The sequence below is a fragment of the Syngnathoides biaculeatus genome, chromosome 5, assembly GCF_019802595.1.
Source record: "Syngnathoides biaculeatus isolate LvHL_M chromosome 5, ASM1980259v1, whole genome shotgun sequence".
In the NCBI taxonomy this organism is placed as follows: Eukaryota; Metazoa; Chordata; class Actinopteri; order Syngnathiformes; family Syngnathidae; genus Syngnathoides; species Syngnathoides biaculeatus.
The window spans coordinates 3205920-3220720 of record NC_084644.1 but is presented as its reverse complement, the minus strand read 5'-3'; the positions used below and the strand labels follow the sequence as shown (position 1 = coordinate 3220720).

The window sequence follows — 14801 nt, the reverse complement described above, 5'->3', positions numbered from 1 at the left end:
TACTAGAAGAATAAAAAGCACGCACGATAACTCACCGGTGGCGTTGCTGTCGGGTCTGTCAGGGCTGGAGGACTGGAAGACACAATTTGGATTATTCAAGAATTCGTCGACCACAAGATTCTCTAATCGTACAGCCAAAAATACACATTTAAAGTACATTATGTATCTACAGCAAAGGGCAATGCGGGTATGCGTAGTCCTCTGCTTAAAAGAGTTCTTGTGGTGGATACTGCACATGCCAGAAACTGCCAAGAAAATCCGGCTGACTTTTTTCTGTCCGAATGATTGCAGCTCACCTTATGCGCTCTCCTCTCCTGCTTGGCCTTCATCTCCGCCAGGAGCCCGCCACCCATCATTTGCATGCCCGGGTAGCGCCGGCCTCCCTGGGGACTCCCTCGCCCGTCGGAGCCCTCCCACGGCTCGTCTATGGAGTCGGGCGTCCTCAGCTCTTCCGAGCGTTCCGAGCCGCTGCTGTAGTCTGCCGGCTGTGAGCGACTGGACGAGTCTCTGCGGGATCAACAGGGTGGATTAAAAAACTTCATATGCGCGTCAAATATATTGTATAGATGTGAATAGGTGCCCAAGAATCACATTGCAACAAGATAAATTTCACCTCATTTTCATTTCAAATTTGAACGCGACACTGAATGTTTTCCCTTAGAGCGGCGATATGCTTCTCTAATAACGGGCATTTTAAAATGACATCCAAATAAAATAATTAACCAGGTCCCAATAATTTGGTCAATTTAAATGGCTGACATATATCCCATAATTCCCGGCCGACGGACCGCACCTGGTTATAAGCCTCACCGAGTACATTTGTAAAGGAAATACCATTGGGTACATACATATGCCGCAGCTGTGTAAAAACCGCAAGTGCCCAGATTGAAACCCACATTGAAACACGAGATATTTACAAAGAAAGACGGTACACAGAAAGAGTTTAACACTGGCAATAACGCGAGCGCCGTGCTAACGCTAGCGCTAACACTAACAGGTCCGGTTACAATAAAATTTACCAGTAAATATCACTGAGACACGCCAGTAATGCAGCAGCAACATGCTAGCACAGTGCTAACGCTAGCGCAGTGGTAACAGGGCCGGTAAAAGTCAATTCCTCGGCACCGGTCTCTTTTCCACTTGAGTGCACACATTTGCGGTCGTTAGAAAAAAATGCAAAAATTAGCCGCTTCACCGCGTTAACTGAAAGTCGCAGCTTGCAGGCCGGAAATTACATATGTATACAATCCAAATGTGTGTGCACAAAATTGTATTTTGTTCCTTTGGTGGGATAAACAATTCTGATGAGTTCAACGATACCTGGACTTTGGCTCCGGTGCTGGACTTTTGACTGTCGACTTTGGCGAGGCGGGCTCCTCCGCGATGCTGGAAACGGACGCTAAAGACGCTGAAGACGTAGCCGAGGACGAAGGGGTCACCTGATTTTTCTCCAATTTTTCCAACTTGTCCGATTTATCCGATTTGGAAGAACGTTTGATGAGGTTGAGGAAGCCTCCTTTGCTCTTCTTCTTCTCCCCATCGTGAGATTCGGAGCCCTTCATGGAACGTCTGAGGAGAGATCGATCCAATGTGGCTCCAAAGCCAAAAGTATGAGAAAAATATCGATGTGTCTTACTTTGAATCCATCTTTGTGACTTTTTTGGAGAAGAATTCATCCACCCCCTCATCCACTCGTCCCATCAGGCCGTTCTGCTCCCCATCCTGAGGTGGGGCGTTGTTCATTTGCTACAAAAACAACAACAAAAACGCTGACTCATGACAAAAAAAATCATGCATATCTTCAAATAGATGACACTGACTGGTATTTTGCTGGAGTGCGTCTTCTTGTTCCTGCGGGGTCTTAGTTTTGTGAAGTGCTGCAGCTTCTTCTCCTCCTCGGAGGGAAGCTCCAACATGCCCCCGGGCAGACGCGGCTCCGCTTTGGCCGAGGGCTGAGAAGGAGCTGGAGAAGAGTGCGACGGGGGGGGCGGCGGCGGCGTGTCCTCCACGTGCACCGGCACGTCCTCCAACGCTTTGTCCAGGTCAAACTCCATTTCTGTGGATAACGTTGGAGAAAGGAAAGCAGCACTTAAGGCACACGAGCCACAAAATTTGACACGCCTCAACAATGTCTGCATTTCTTTGGCAAAGAGAATATTGTCACAGATATATTTGACCTTTCCTGGATTACAATCTTTTAAATATTGGGTAACTTTATTGACCGCATTGATCATTTCCACTGCAGCTTACCAAAGGCACGAGACACGGGCCTCAGCATTCTACTATGGATGCTTTTCCTCTTTGTCTTTGGGGTCATCTAGAAAAGAAGCACATACAACCGAATGCGTTTTGACTTATTTATAACCAAACAATATTTGTCCCCGACATATTTATAGAACTGCCATTGAATTGAAAAACCTGTATGTACTTTTTAATCACAGACCAAATGACAGTATGACGAAATGCAGTCTAAATACACCAAATGCTTTTCACTGATATATTGCATACATACTATATCAGTATATCTGATACATTTTCCCAGTATCATTCAGACGTGATTAAAAGAGAGGGGGCAATACGTGTCCCTCGATAGTAAAGCCTGTTTAGTCAAGAACTTGTAACCCTCCTCCTGCTGCGCTCTATACATGAACTCATTTCACTGTGAGAAATCTGAAGAGACAATTGATGGAGTGCAGCTTGTGCAAAGTGAACAATGCAAAAATATCAATACACCTTGTGCGATTCACAAACTTACGGCACGCAACATTTGTGCCCAAAAATCGGGAGAGTACTTCGGTGTGGCGACAGGATTTGATGTCTCCTGCTGAAAATGTTAAGTGACAACATTTTTGGGACACTTCACTTACAGCAATAATCAACAAATCTGAAATTGGGGCCGATAGACAACCTGATATCTAATGTAATGGACCTTTCCGACCTGTCCCCTGGCTTGACACGCCCCTCTCGCCGTATTGTCCCACAAGCAATGCTGGTTGTCAGTAGCGCGCGCTTGGAAAAGTTCATGTTACGAAGGGAATGGTCCTCGGATGCGCTTGGGGAACGTGCAATTCCGATGAAGGATATCCTGCTAGGTTACGCAAGGGGCCCGCTTGATTAATTTTCCAAAGCTTAAAACACAGTTGACGAAGTGTCTACGATGGATTAAGGCTTGCGGAAGACTGCGCCTACAACTAAATGTGGACAATATCAACAAACCCAAGGCTGTACGTTCAAAGGTAAGTGAGAGAGAAGTACCTTCTCTGACTTTGATTGAATTATTATTATCAGTGCTTGATACATTGCAGGAGAACAACTTTAACTTAGCGTATCACTGACATGCCGAATGAAGTGTGAAATGTTTTATGCTGAAGAGTCGGCTCGTGATTCGTAAATGCGCCACGTCATGTCAGCGAAATGTCTATTTGTATCACATCGGACTTTTCAGACACAGCACTGGGTTCTATTACAAGCCAAGTCAAAAGATAAGTGATTTATTATAAAGACTACAATGATATTACTCGTGATCTTTCCAAGTCAAAAGTACTCACCATGCTTTACATGCGCAGTACGATTCCACTATTTTATCCCGTTGGATTCCAATATGTAGTCTGTGAGGCATCAAACATTTTTGTATCGCTCGCCAACGTTTTGCAGTAACTCTGACATTGGTTCCTGCTCCGTCCAAAATCTTAATTCCGTGGACATATCCTTGCGGGAAATAGTTGAGACCTCTCCGTAGAACTCTCTTGGACAAGTCTGGCGCATTTGGCAAAGAACATACCCCAGTATTATCCGGAATACGTGATAGAGAATCGACTTCAAACATGTTCTGTTCAGTCGCCATTTTGTCAGCTTGTGAGACATGGCTAAGGGGGCGGAGCTTACGATCGCGATCGGAAAGGTCCATTTCCTGCAGCCAATAATTTTGCCCATGTAAGTTTAGTGAATAAAGATGTATTTTGTGCTTCTGTCATTATCTCATTTCATTGCTCAAAAGCAGGTCATTTCCCCGGCAAATATAACATTTCTATAGCTTCACATATAAACTGGTGCGTTTTATGTGGCAGAGAGATGCACTAATAAAATACTAATAGATCAACATAGTATTTGTGTGGTACACAAATGAAGACATCCAGCCTCCCTTCTACCTCAACACATCACACCGTGGATGAACGTTAAAGACAAGCAACACGACTTTTTGCACTACAGCTCTCTCGGTTACAAATGACCACTGAGCAGGCAGGTTGAGTGAGGGAAGACAACGACTGTCCACGATTACTTACGCTGGTGCAGCACAGAGTCTCCGTGGAGCAAAAGGGGCAAGAAGAGGATGAACAGAGAAAATTGAAGAAAAACCATAAAGAAGCCCAAAAAAAAAAAGGCAACTGGGAGGAAACTGAGGGTAACAGCCAGGGTGGCAATACGATTAGAGAAGAGGTGTTACAAAAACAGCAAAAAGGAAAAAGAATAGACAAAGGATGAGAAGGATGACAGAAATAAATAATTGCAACATTATGATGACCGCAACTTTTTCCGTCCTTTTAATCAATCTTGATTTTTAACATGACAAAATCTAACTGAGCCTTTGTCTCTTTACCATGCACGACTCCAGTTCGTCCAGCCGCTCGCCCTCAAGGATCTCAGTGGATGCCCGTTTAGGAATCCTCTCCTCGGGAACGTCCAGGTCGACCGACTCCTGCTGCACCAGGGGGCGCCCTCTCCGCACGAGATGGTCTGCCTGAGAGAGGGCAGGGATGAAGGCAGAGAAATAACATTGGTCCGAGCAACAGTAGAAAAATGAGAGCGAAAGCGCCGACGCACCAAAGTGTGTTGCGAAGTGGACAGAGCCTCCAAAATCTCGTCGACGATACGGTCGGACAGGAAGGAGGCAAGGCCCAGCTTGACCTCACTGACAAAAAAAAAAAAATAATATATATGAAACATTTTCTAGTTTCATTGGCATATTATATCTGGGAGGCCCTGTAGCTCAGTGGTTAGAGCACTGGTTTGATAAACCAGGGGTTGTGGGTTCGTATCCCACTGGGGCCTCCACTCCCTGAGAAGGGTTGCGTCAGGAAGGGCATCCGGCGTAAAAATTGTGCCAAACATATGTGCGTTCATCTGAGATGACACGCTGTGGCGACCCCGAAAGGGACAAGCCGAAAGAAACTTACTATTGGCATATTATATCTGCACGTCACAGTACATCACTCACCTGATCTTATTAATGATGTCAATACCAGACTGCTCCAGGAGAGTTTTGGTGACAAAACTCTTGGGGACGACCATCTTGGTCGAGCTGGCCTTGATGAGGTCGGAGCGCAGGTTACACCTTTTCATCACATGCGGACACAGAGACTCCGCTGCGTCCATCATAGATTCCAACAGGCTCTAGAAGAATTGATCGAGTAATGGTTAAGTCCTCAAAAATTCAGGGTGATGTCCATGTAGACGTTATTAGCTACAAAGTCATTCAAGAGCTATGCCAATTTTTTTTATTTTTAACCATCATACACACAATGTTTCTTGATTTTGTCCCTTGAACTCACCCGGTAAGGAAAATATAATCCATGCCTTCACGTTACATCAAATTTTAAAAAATGAGCAAAAAAATATTGGATGATTTGTGCCTGATTATTATGTGGTTTTTTTTTTTTAATTATTATTATTGTCTATAGGCGGCGCAATTCTTTTCATCTATTAATATACAAAATGGTCCATGAGCAGTGACAATTTGGATCTGTTAAATTGCATCCAAATGTATGTTGCCTGAGCAAAAATACGCAGTGAAGGTGTCGTCACGCATACCTGCAGCTGTTGGTCCATGACAGACGTCACCTCGCCCGCCATGGACTCCAATTTCTCCTGTATGGGGCCCGCAGAGGCGCGGTGCACCTCCTCTCTCGAAGTCGAGCCCAGGTGGTACAGGTTTGGGAGGAGCTGTGAAGTCACGGAAAGGCGCAAACGATCACATAGAAAACAAGAAGTGCAATGAGCTCTCGTTTGGTTCCTCTATTTGTATAATGCACGTGGAAAAGGAGAAACGGTTTCAAGGTCGGATTGGAAATTAAACGCCACGCCGCTAACCGCACGAGTGCCTTAAACACGTCTCTCGTTTCTCACCGTTTTCGAGTTCTTTGCGTCTTTGATGAGGCTTTCAGCAGATCTGACGTCTTCAAGGATGGCGTCAGTCTCGGAGTTTCTCAGAGAGTTCAGGTGGTCCTGCACCTTCACGCAAATCCTGTCCATCATCTACACAACAAAAAAGCAGAAGTTCAAAGAGCAGTTTTCATTAAAAGAAAGGGCACATTCTAGCCCTAAAATGATAAGAACAATGTTGCACTTCTATAATGGACAATTAGATAATGTTAGAGGAAATAAGCGATCCCTGTGTTTGCGAACCTGCTGCGTGGTTGTGGTCACAATGCCCTGTTGAAGGCGATAGGCCTGTTCTTGTTGGTATTTCCTGGTTTCGTGATTTCTGTACAGATAGTTTTCAATCTGTGGATGGAAACAGAGACACACAGTGACGCACGTAATGTGAGTAATGCTCTTTTTAACAATGTTTGTCAGTCCACTGAAAGCCAGAATCCCTCTGATTACACCGCTTCCTGTTTCCAGTTTGGATTACCTGAAAAAGCACGCCAGACAGATTGTGACTGATGGAACTAATGGAGCGCGTTACAATACCTTGAGCAAGGCGTCCTCGGTCTTCTCTGGACTGGCCTTGAGCGCCTGAGAGGCGTCAATGATGGGGATGGGCATGAAACGGATTGTGAAGTTCCTAATTGGGCACACAGCCAGAGGACATCATCGAAATGACACGTCAACAAGCGGAGAAATCGAGGATACGCCAGCACAGATGGCAACAAGATAATCCAACTACTCGACACATTCATGTAATTCCTGCTGTTTTTTTGGTTTTTTTACATTAATAGCTCTATATCAAACATATTCTGGATCCACTTCATATTCCTGCTTGCAGAGAACCATTATGTATCCCACAGGAAATTTTGAGGGATAAGACAAAATTCTCCACACTAAATGAGGCTTATTTTCTGCCCCCCAACAATCTGACTTGTTTTATAAATTCATGACACTTTTCCCTTTGAGATTTTATCAAAGTAATGCTAAGTGTGACAATGTAACAGTTCATCCTTTACTCATAACATGTATCATATTTATAAATTTGATCCCAGGCAGGGTTCTTATTAATTTAATCACTGTTGAATTAACAATTTGTACATCATTTAAGAATACTAAATATCTCTGAATAATTGAGGAAATGTCATCTCAAGCATTATGAATGCTTTTATGACTTCCTCAAAAGAAAACGACAAGGGATGTGATGAAATGAAAAAAAAAAAAAAAAAAAGAAAAATGTTACTTCAAAAACGAAATCGTGTGACAGGAGCTGGGGAGATGTTCCTTTAGGAGTTTGTGATAAGCGGAGAGAAAGGCTGATGAATGCAAAAGAAGTAAATCGACAGATATGTCCCAGATGAAAATTTAGATGGAGGCGCACACAAGCAGAATCCCGCCATTCACAGTCGGAAAATCTTAAACTCTGATCAATTCCATCTCCACCAAGACTCAATCTTGTGTCTCTGTGATTCTCCAGCTGTTACTTTCCCTTATCTTATTTTCTGGTTTTGTCACATTCTGCTTTCCTTCGTCCTATTATCCAGTTTATCTAAAAGGTACGGCTCACTAATCACTTAGCACACATGAAATGAAAAAGGTACAACAAGCAAGTTTGTGAACGTTAGCACAATTGGACATCGTACACGTCAAAAGCACATCGAGACGTACTTCTCCAGAGCTGTTGCAACATCCTGTAGACCCTGAGGACCGGTGTTGTTTTTATCCCAGATCACCGTCCTGTAAAGACAAGTCCACAGCGTTAAACAAATGGGCGCACGAAAGCAGCTTTACTCTTTTGCGGCAGTCACCTGAGTTTCGAGTTAATCTGCAGCGCCTTTGCCAGCATCTTGGCACCCATGTCGCCCATCGCGTTGCCGCTGATGTCGAGCCTGGTGAGCGACGTGTTGCTGCCGAGCGCGTTCAGAATGATGGTCAGGTCGCTCTTCAGTCGGGAGTCGGCCAGTGACAAAGAGGTGAGCGGCTGGGGAGGAAAGAAAGTCGCCCGTTTTCAAATCTCGATATTTTTGCCCATCTTTGTTTTAACTGCTAAATGCATTTTACCATCTAACATATAAACGATCGATCCTTAACGAAGCTTCTGAAAGTTCATTTCTTTTGAGTACTGTGGGTCTTCCCCCAATAGAGAACACAACAAAACAGAGACGGAAATGATTATTTCATGCCCTCATGAAAGAAAGGTGCGGGGGGGGGAATTATTTACAACCTGTGTTTGCACACACCAGACATTATGCATGCAAATATAACCAGACAAGACTAATTAGTCGCTCCGTGTTATAAAACGTGGCGTTTTATGGCGCTTTTGTCCAAAGCATTTCACCATCTTATTTCTCAGTCAGACACAGATGGCTCCAGGGCGGCCAAGCAAGGTGGCCTGTCTGACTCAGTGCTGCATGCTGTGTATCAACAAAGCAGCGACTGTGACCCACTTTACCTTGCAGGGGGGAAAAAAAAAAAAAATCTGAGGGCTTTGTACAGTGACTTTAATTCCTTTGCAAAAGGAAAATATGCTAACAGAGGGAGCAGTCGCGTTGACAAAATCGATCTTAAAAGATAATTCCGGACAAAATGACACTTACACAATCATAATGTCGGCATGTGTGGACAAAAAGTAGTGATTAGGTCCACTCCTCCCATTTGGACGTAGAGCAACTGGCTCTCAGATTCCCTTATTAATCATTGAAATTAAGAAATCACCATCCAGGGTGAATGCATCCATCTACCCTATCTAATTAAACTAAAGAAATGAGAAAATGCAATGGTATAATGACAAAAAATTGCAAATTACCACATATTAGAGAGACATTAACCAGTCTTCATGCTGAGCTATATTATTTCATCTAATATTTGACTGCAGATGGGAAAACTGTTATTGCGTTCTACTCAAACATATTTCAATTATTTGATTAATCACTGGAAATATGGTATCTTATTAATAATCTTTGTGGGGTTTTTCCCCCTTGGAATTCATCCATGAATGTGATCAAGAAAAAAAAATGATGTCTGATGTTGTTTTGCTCCTGTGCAATCTTTTTAAAATATTGCTCCATTTGGAATTTCTTTGCACAAAGCCCCTGGCTCTTTATAATAAGCATACATATTTTGCAACCATCATTGCAATCCACGTGTACTCTGCTAGCATTCAAGGAAAAGGAAGTTAATCTTCAACAATATCCTGTGTGTGTTTACATCTCCTATTTTCCTATAATGTATGTCTCTCGTTGCATCTAGAACAAAATCTTTCAGCCGAGCTTCATTCATTTTCTATCAATCTTCACCCTGCTGCGTAAACCTTCACAATCAAAGCATGAGATTTCGCACATCTGTCTCGTGCACCCAATGACACACCCACGCACGGGTGATTCCACCCATGATTCATTTCATTGCTGATGTCCTGTACACGAGCACACGTGATGTGCAAAAAAAAAAAAAAAACAAAGGAGGGGGGACATGATGGAGAAAGATTATCAGAGGTGCAATGGATCGGGCGAAAGTAAGACAGTGAAGTATCAATATTTCAACACTCAACTGATCATTAGAGAAGCCTTTTGTTTACATATTCATATCAGATCCAGACAGATAAGGAAATGAAAAACTCACTGACTCTTCCTCCTGGATCATGTGAACCAGACTGTCCAACACTGGGGCTAGGTTTCTGAATCAGACAGAAGACAAGAGTACCTCAGTACATATTACAAAAGCAATCTTTTATTTTACAAGAGCCACATAAAGTCCATGCTTGTAGTCTTACTTGGACTTGATGTTGTTGAAGTTCTTGCCTAGAGACAAATGCCTTATCGATCGGTTTTTAGCCAACCAAATAAGCAAAGTCGAAAGATCAGAGTCCAGACCTGGAGATACAAAAAGAACTCAGAAAAAAATATATTCCTCTGTAAACACTGAAAAGACATAACAGCACTTAGTGACTCACTATTGTCAGAGATATCCAGGCTGGAGATATTTGGAATCTCAGCAATGCAGCCTTCAAGTATCTGTGACCCTCCAGAACGCAACTGTTGGAACAAAAGTCAGTCAAGTCAGACAACTCCAACATGCACAAGCGCTTCATTAAATGCAAAACCACTTGACATGCAAGACTCAACGGCCGTTGACACGAGACTCTCAGGTGCTTAACCAATATAGCTCATAAATGAAGACAAAAAGTGCTCTGGGTCAAGATGCATAAATGCAAACCTGAAATAAAATTCTCAGGGTGAACATGCAGCTTTGTGGTTGATGGCAAATCAATATAGAATAGGTAGAAAATGATTTGAAAAAAAAAATAAGGCCCTATATGTTGATAATTACCCAGCCACAATATTACATGAATGATATCCAATGCCATTATTGTATCAAACATGAATATTTTTGTATATAGTAGACTTCATCTGGAAAATATTGGCAGAGCGTGGGCACGTTATTACTGTGCAGGTGAACTGAATGTTGTGGCCTGTGGGTGTACATACTGTCAGGGGCAGCGTCACATTCAAGGATGACATGGATCGTGAAGCCCAACTCTAGCTCATTACACACAGCACAGTGAAGAAATGATTAAAAAAAAAAAATAGAGGAAGGTGGGCATTATTTAAGAGCACTAAACCAACAGCAGATGTGCAAATGAAACTGAGGAGTGATGAGATGTAAATTAGGAAGAGGGAGGCCATTGGTACTTACACAATGGCCAAGCTTAGAGAGGCGTTAAGGGGAGAGAACAGCGTGTAAGACAGAAGCCAAGAATTAGGAAGAACAAAAAGGCAGATGTTTAATGGCCATATAGTATACACCATATACACTCACGCGCCGACACGCATTTGAATCTCGCATAGCTCGCTTCTTGTGTACGTACGCTCAGCCCACTCAGTGAAATGCATTCAGCAAAGGGCTCACAAGGGAGTCAAATCATGGCAGGAATTCCTCATTTAATTCCCACAGCTTCAATATGGGAAGAGGGCGACTTCTATCTGGAATGAAATTTCCTGTGTGATTTCTATTCACCCATTATCTTTTGTGGTCCCCATTTAGTGTGCTGAAAGCTCTTATTTTCTTCTAGCACCAGTCGAGATGAAAAAGCCCGAGCGTGAGATATAAAAATTAAGGAAGGAAAATTGAATATTCGCTGTACCACAACCACCACGGCCAGCCAACAACACGCAGCTTCTACCCCGCCTGCTGTCTGCCAAGTATTTCATTATAAAGCCTCTTAATAACACCCGTTGGCATGTCACCAGTCTGTCAAATGCTTTTGGAGTGGCTGCTAAAAAGCTGATTGCAGTAAAGGAGGATCAGTTCCAAATGATCAGATGCCACACTCACCAAACTTCAGCTGAAAAAGGCACTTCATGCGACAAGGGCATCAGTAGGCCCATTTGCAAAGATGTGGCATAATCATCGGTGGGCTTTATGTTAAATGGAAACCAATTTTTTTTTTTTTTTTTTTAAACACTACAGCTGCAGCGCTCGTATTTTACCCAAGAAAAGTGTTTTAGGAACAGAAGCAGTCACTTCGCAGGTGTGCTAACAAAATGACTTACACCTGCACTCATTCGGTTGGTGACCAATATCATACATCCTGTCTGGATCAAAATGAAAAATGTTCTTCGACCCTTGTTTGCATATAAATAAACTAATATTAAGCCTAACAAGCAAAGGGTACTTTAGAGAAATTCAAATTGCAGTGATAAAAATGCTTTGCAGCGGACGCAGGTGCAAATCTCACCTCACAACAGCTGAGGTCTAAAGACACATCCTTTATATTGGGGTTACTGGCCAGACCAAGCAGCAGAGCTCTGTAATGTCCAAGTGGATGGAATCAACAATTAAACCTTTGGAAATGGATGGATTCAAAGGATTTTGCCGCCGTTACGGCTCACTCACTTGAGGACATCCGGTGCCAGTTTTGTTCCTGACACATTGATGGAGCTGAGGGACATGGCGCTGCTGAAGAAGTGCTTGAATGACGGTGGCACCTCCTTGCCTTTCCTAACGAGAAATAGAATAAATGAAACATGACGCAAGCTTTCACCAGAGTACACAGCTTTCCATGGCTATCTTTTCAGCACACGTTCAAGGGATTTCAGAGGCCTAGGAATGGCCGGAAAGCTGGTTATTATTCTGACCCCCTGCCAGTGTGTCATCTACACTTCATTTCTTTTTCTCTCCTGTCATGCTCATCTTCTCTCTAGAGTCAACCACTCCCACGTTCCCCTGGGTCACTTCTATTCATCCCTTGATGAGGGCCTCCACTCCCCTGGAAATCAGCGGGATTAGGTAACAGTGGAGTAAAAGAAAAAACAAAAACAACAAAAAAAAACAAAACATCTTTAATCCATCTCTTACACACCTGATGTGTGCAAACGTGCACCTAACTAATATTTGTCATGACACCCAGTGTCACGGCTGAAGGGGATTTTTTTTTAGACCCTAGAGAACCCATGGCCTCAGTTAGTACATAGGATTTTAAAAGAGGATTTGGATGTCTTGGGTTCTCTCAGGTTTAAGATAAACAATGCACTGAGCATGGATGCAGTGTGTTGGACATTGGTAAGAAACCGAATTTGGGGTCTTACCTGTGAGGAAAGACGCTCTTTGAGACATTAAGGACAGACAGATGCTGGGCCGAGCCTCGTAAGAGAGCAGAACAAACCTGGAAAAAGTAATACAATCATTGTTGAAGCAAAGTAAGTACAGTATCTCTATAAAGTTACATTATCTCCCTACACTGATAAGAGATAAAGGACTAAAGGGTTTTTTTTTTATTTTTTTGCATGACTTAAACCATGTTCTGATCAATTTAATTGCCTGTTTTCATAGATGTTTTGTGTTATGTCATTTTTTTATTGTATGGCTTGATTTCTTTTAACTGATTGTCAGGATGCTTGAAAGGCTCCTAAAAATAAAATGAATTATTATAGTCGGTTGTTACCATCACTGCTCACAACTCTGAACATATAATTTGGACAATGTCCTGGCTGGCCCACCAATATTATAAACCCCAATAAAGTAGATGATCTACAAAAGACCATTTTCTCCACAGAAAGTCAACAACAGAAATTACTTTGAAGCTGTTTTTAAAAAAAAAAAAAAAATTCTACATATCGTTGTTTTATGGGGTGGATCAATGTCGGCTGTGACAGACTGACAGTTGGCTACATCTCTGACAAATCAATATCTTTTATTCAGCTCCTGGAACTACAGCAACGCCACACCCATAGAGTAAGAGCGACGTCGTAAAGTACTCATGAAGTTGGAATAACTTGTTTATTCCGGTTTAAATACATCAGCTATCACTTCTGACCTCGTGAAATGGAGGAAATGAGAAGATGCAGTTGTCAACAATACATTACATTAGGTAAAAAATTCCCTTCATGAACAACAGTAAGGATTAATGTGACCCAATCAACCTTTACAACATTAATCGCACCTCAGGTAACTTGTGAGATGTGTGGACGATAGCTCGCCATGATTATGAGTCTTTAACAATCTATATTTCTAATTTTTCTCTGGCATCTGCTTACTTGATCCAATGAGCAGTCCGTGTTGGAGAGATCAAGGGTTGCCAATCGGTTGGGCTGACTCAAGAAATTGTAGAAATGCTACAAAGAAAAAAATTCAACGCAGTTAGAAGAAAATGTGACTTCTACGTTATTTGGACTTCATTTGCATTTCAGCTGAGTTCCTTTAATATGAGTGAAATTTATGTGTTTGTCCCTTATTGTTTCCTTTATGATGTTTTTCCTGTAGCCTCTCCATCATGTCTGAATACAGTGTTAAAAAAAAAAAAAAATCAATTTCTACTCATAAGAACGCGTGCTTTTGATTCAAATCGGCCTTGACCTTATCTTTGGAACACAAATGAATACAGCAGCTGTCAGACAGGATTGATTTGCTGCCTAGCTACAAATACAATCCATAACTGAAATTGATTAGTATATTTTCTTTTGTTCTTTATTGATTGGAGTTGCGTAGTGCATTATAATGTAAAAAAAATTGCTGTGGCTTAAATGTCACGTAAATACATTTTGGAGCTCTGCGTGTTTCTATGTATACACCTGCATGTCGTCCCCTCTGAGGATGTTCCCTGAGAGGTCCAGATGGACGAGGCTGCTGGGGATGGACGGGTTGGCACTCAGTGACTGACAAAGGCTGTTCACCCCTGTAACGCACACACACGCGCGCACACACACAAAATACACACAGCCGTGCGGAAGCAGTGTCAGCAATTTTCATATCTCCACTTGTGTTTTCACAACATGATGTAGGGAATAAATTGAGGGTCAAGTATTAGAACAAGTGAGAATGGAACATACTGTAAATGTGTTATGGTTGTCCATGTGAAATCGCATACATTTGTCAAACCAGTCATTCTTTTTTAAGTCAAGATAAGAAATCAGGCTGATTCGGTGACCTCTCGACAAGCTACTAAAATCTGAAAAAGTCCTGATGGTTACAATGAAATTGAACAAGTCTATCAAGGTCTTTACATTGTGGAATTTTGGTGTGCGTGACATATGAAGTGTAAAGTTGCTGACACGTCTCACATCTATCACACGCCTCACACGGTCTTTTTTATAATATTGAATCTGATTTTCTGTTGATTGATTTATTTGACAGCTGGTTTATGACCTATATGGAAAAAAAAT

General features: G+C 42.3%; 1 protein-coding gene across 1 annotated transcript in view; it reads right to left on the bottom strand.

Annotated features, from left to right (window-relative positions):
• LOC133500822 (F-actin-uncapping protein LRRC16A-like) overlaps positions 1-14801 on the bottom strand; it is a 52942-nt gene that overhangs the window by 3349 nt on the left and 34792 nt on the right. The window contains exons 14-36 of the mRNA XM_061819983.1: positions 14211-14314; positions 13677-13754; positions 12729-12805; positions 12037-12141; positions 11879-11948; positions 10094-10175; positions 9914-10013; positions 9763-9817; positions 7953-8125; positions 7813-7881; positions 6691-6784; positions 6403-6501; positions 6124-6252; positions 5809-5940; positions 5216-5391; positions 4822-4909; positions 4598-4738; positions 2251-2317; positions 1821-2056; positions 1637-1746; positions 1321-1569; positions 297-507; positions 36-72 (exon numbers count right to left, since the gene is read on the bottom strand). Coding sequence (XP_061675967.1) covers positions 36-72; positions 297-507; positions 1321-1569; positions 1637-1746; positions 1821-2056; positions 2251-2317; positions 4598-4738; positions 4822-4909; positions 5216-5391; positions 5809-5940; positions 6124-6252; positions 6403-6501; positions 6691-6784; positions 7813-7881; positions 7953-8125; positions 9763-9817; positions 9914-10013; positions 10094-10175; positions 11879-11948; positions 12037-12141; positions 12729-12805; positions 13677-13754; positions 14211-14314 — 2682 coding nt within the window. The remainder of the gene's footprint in view (positions 1-35; positions 73-296; positions 508-1320; positions 1570-1636; positions 1747-1820; positions 2057-2250; positions 2318-4597; positions 4739-4821; positions 4910-5215; positions 5392-5808; positions 5941-6123; positions 6253-6402; positions 6502-6690; positions 6785-7812; positions 7882-7952; positions 8126-9762; positions 9818-9913; positions 10014-10093; positions 10176-11878; positions 11949-12036; positions 12142-12728; positions 12806-13676; positions 13755-14210; positions 14315-14801) is intronic.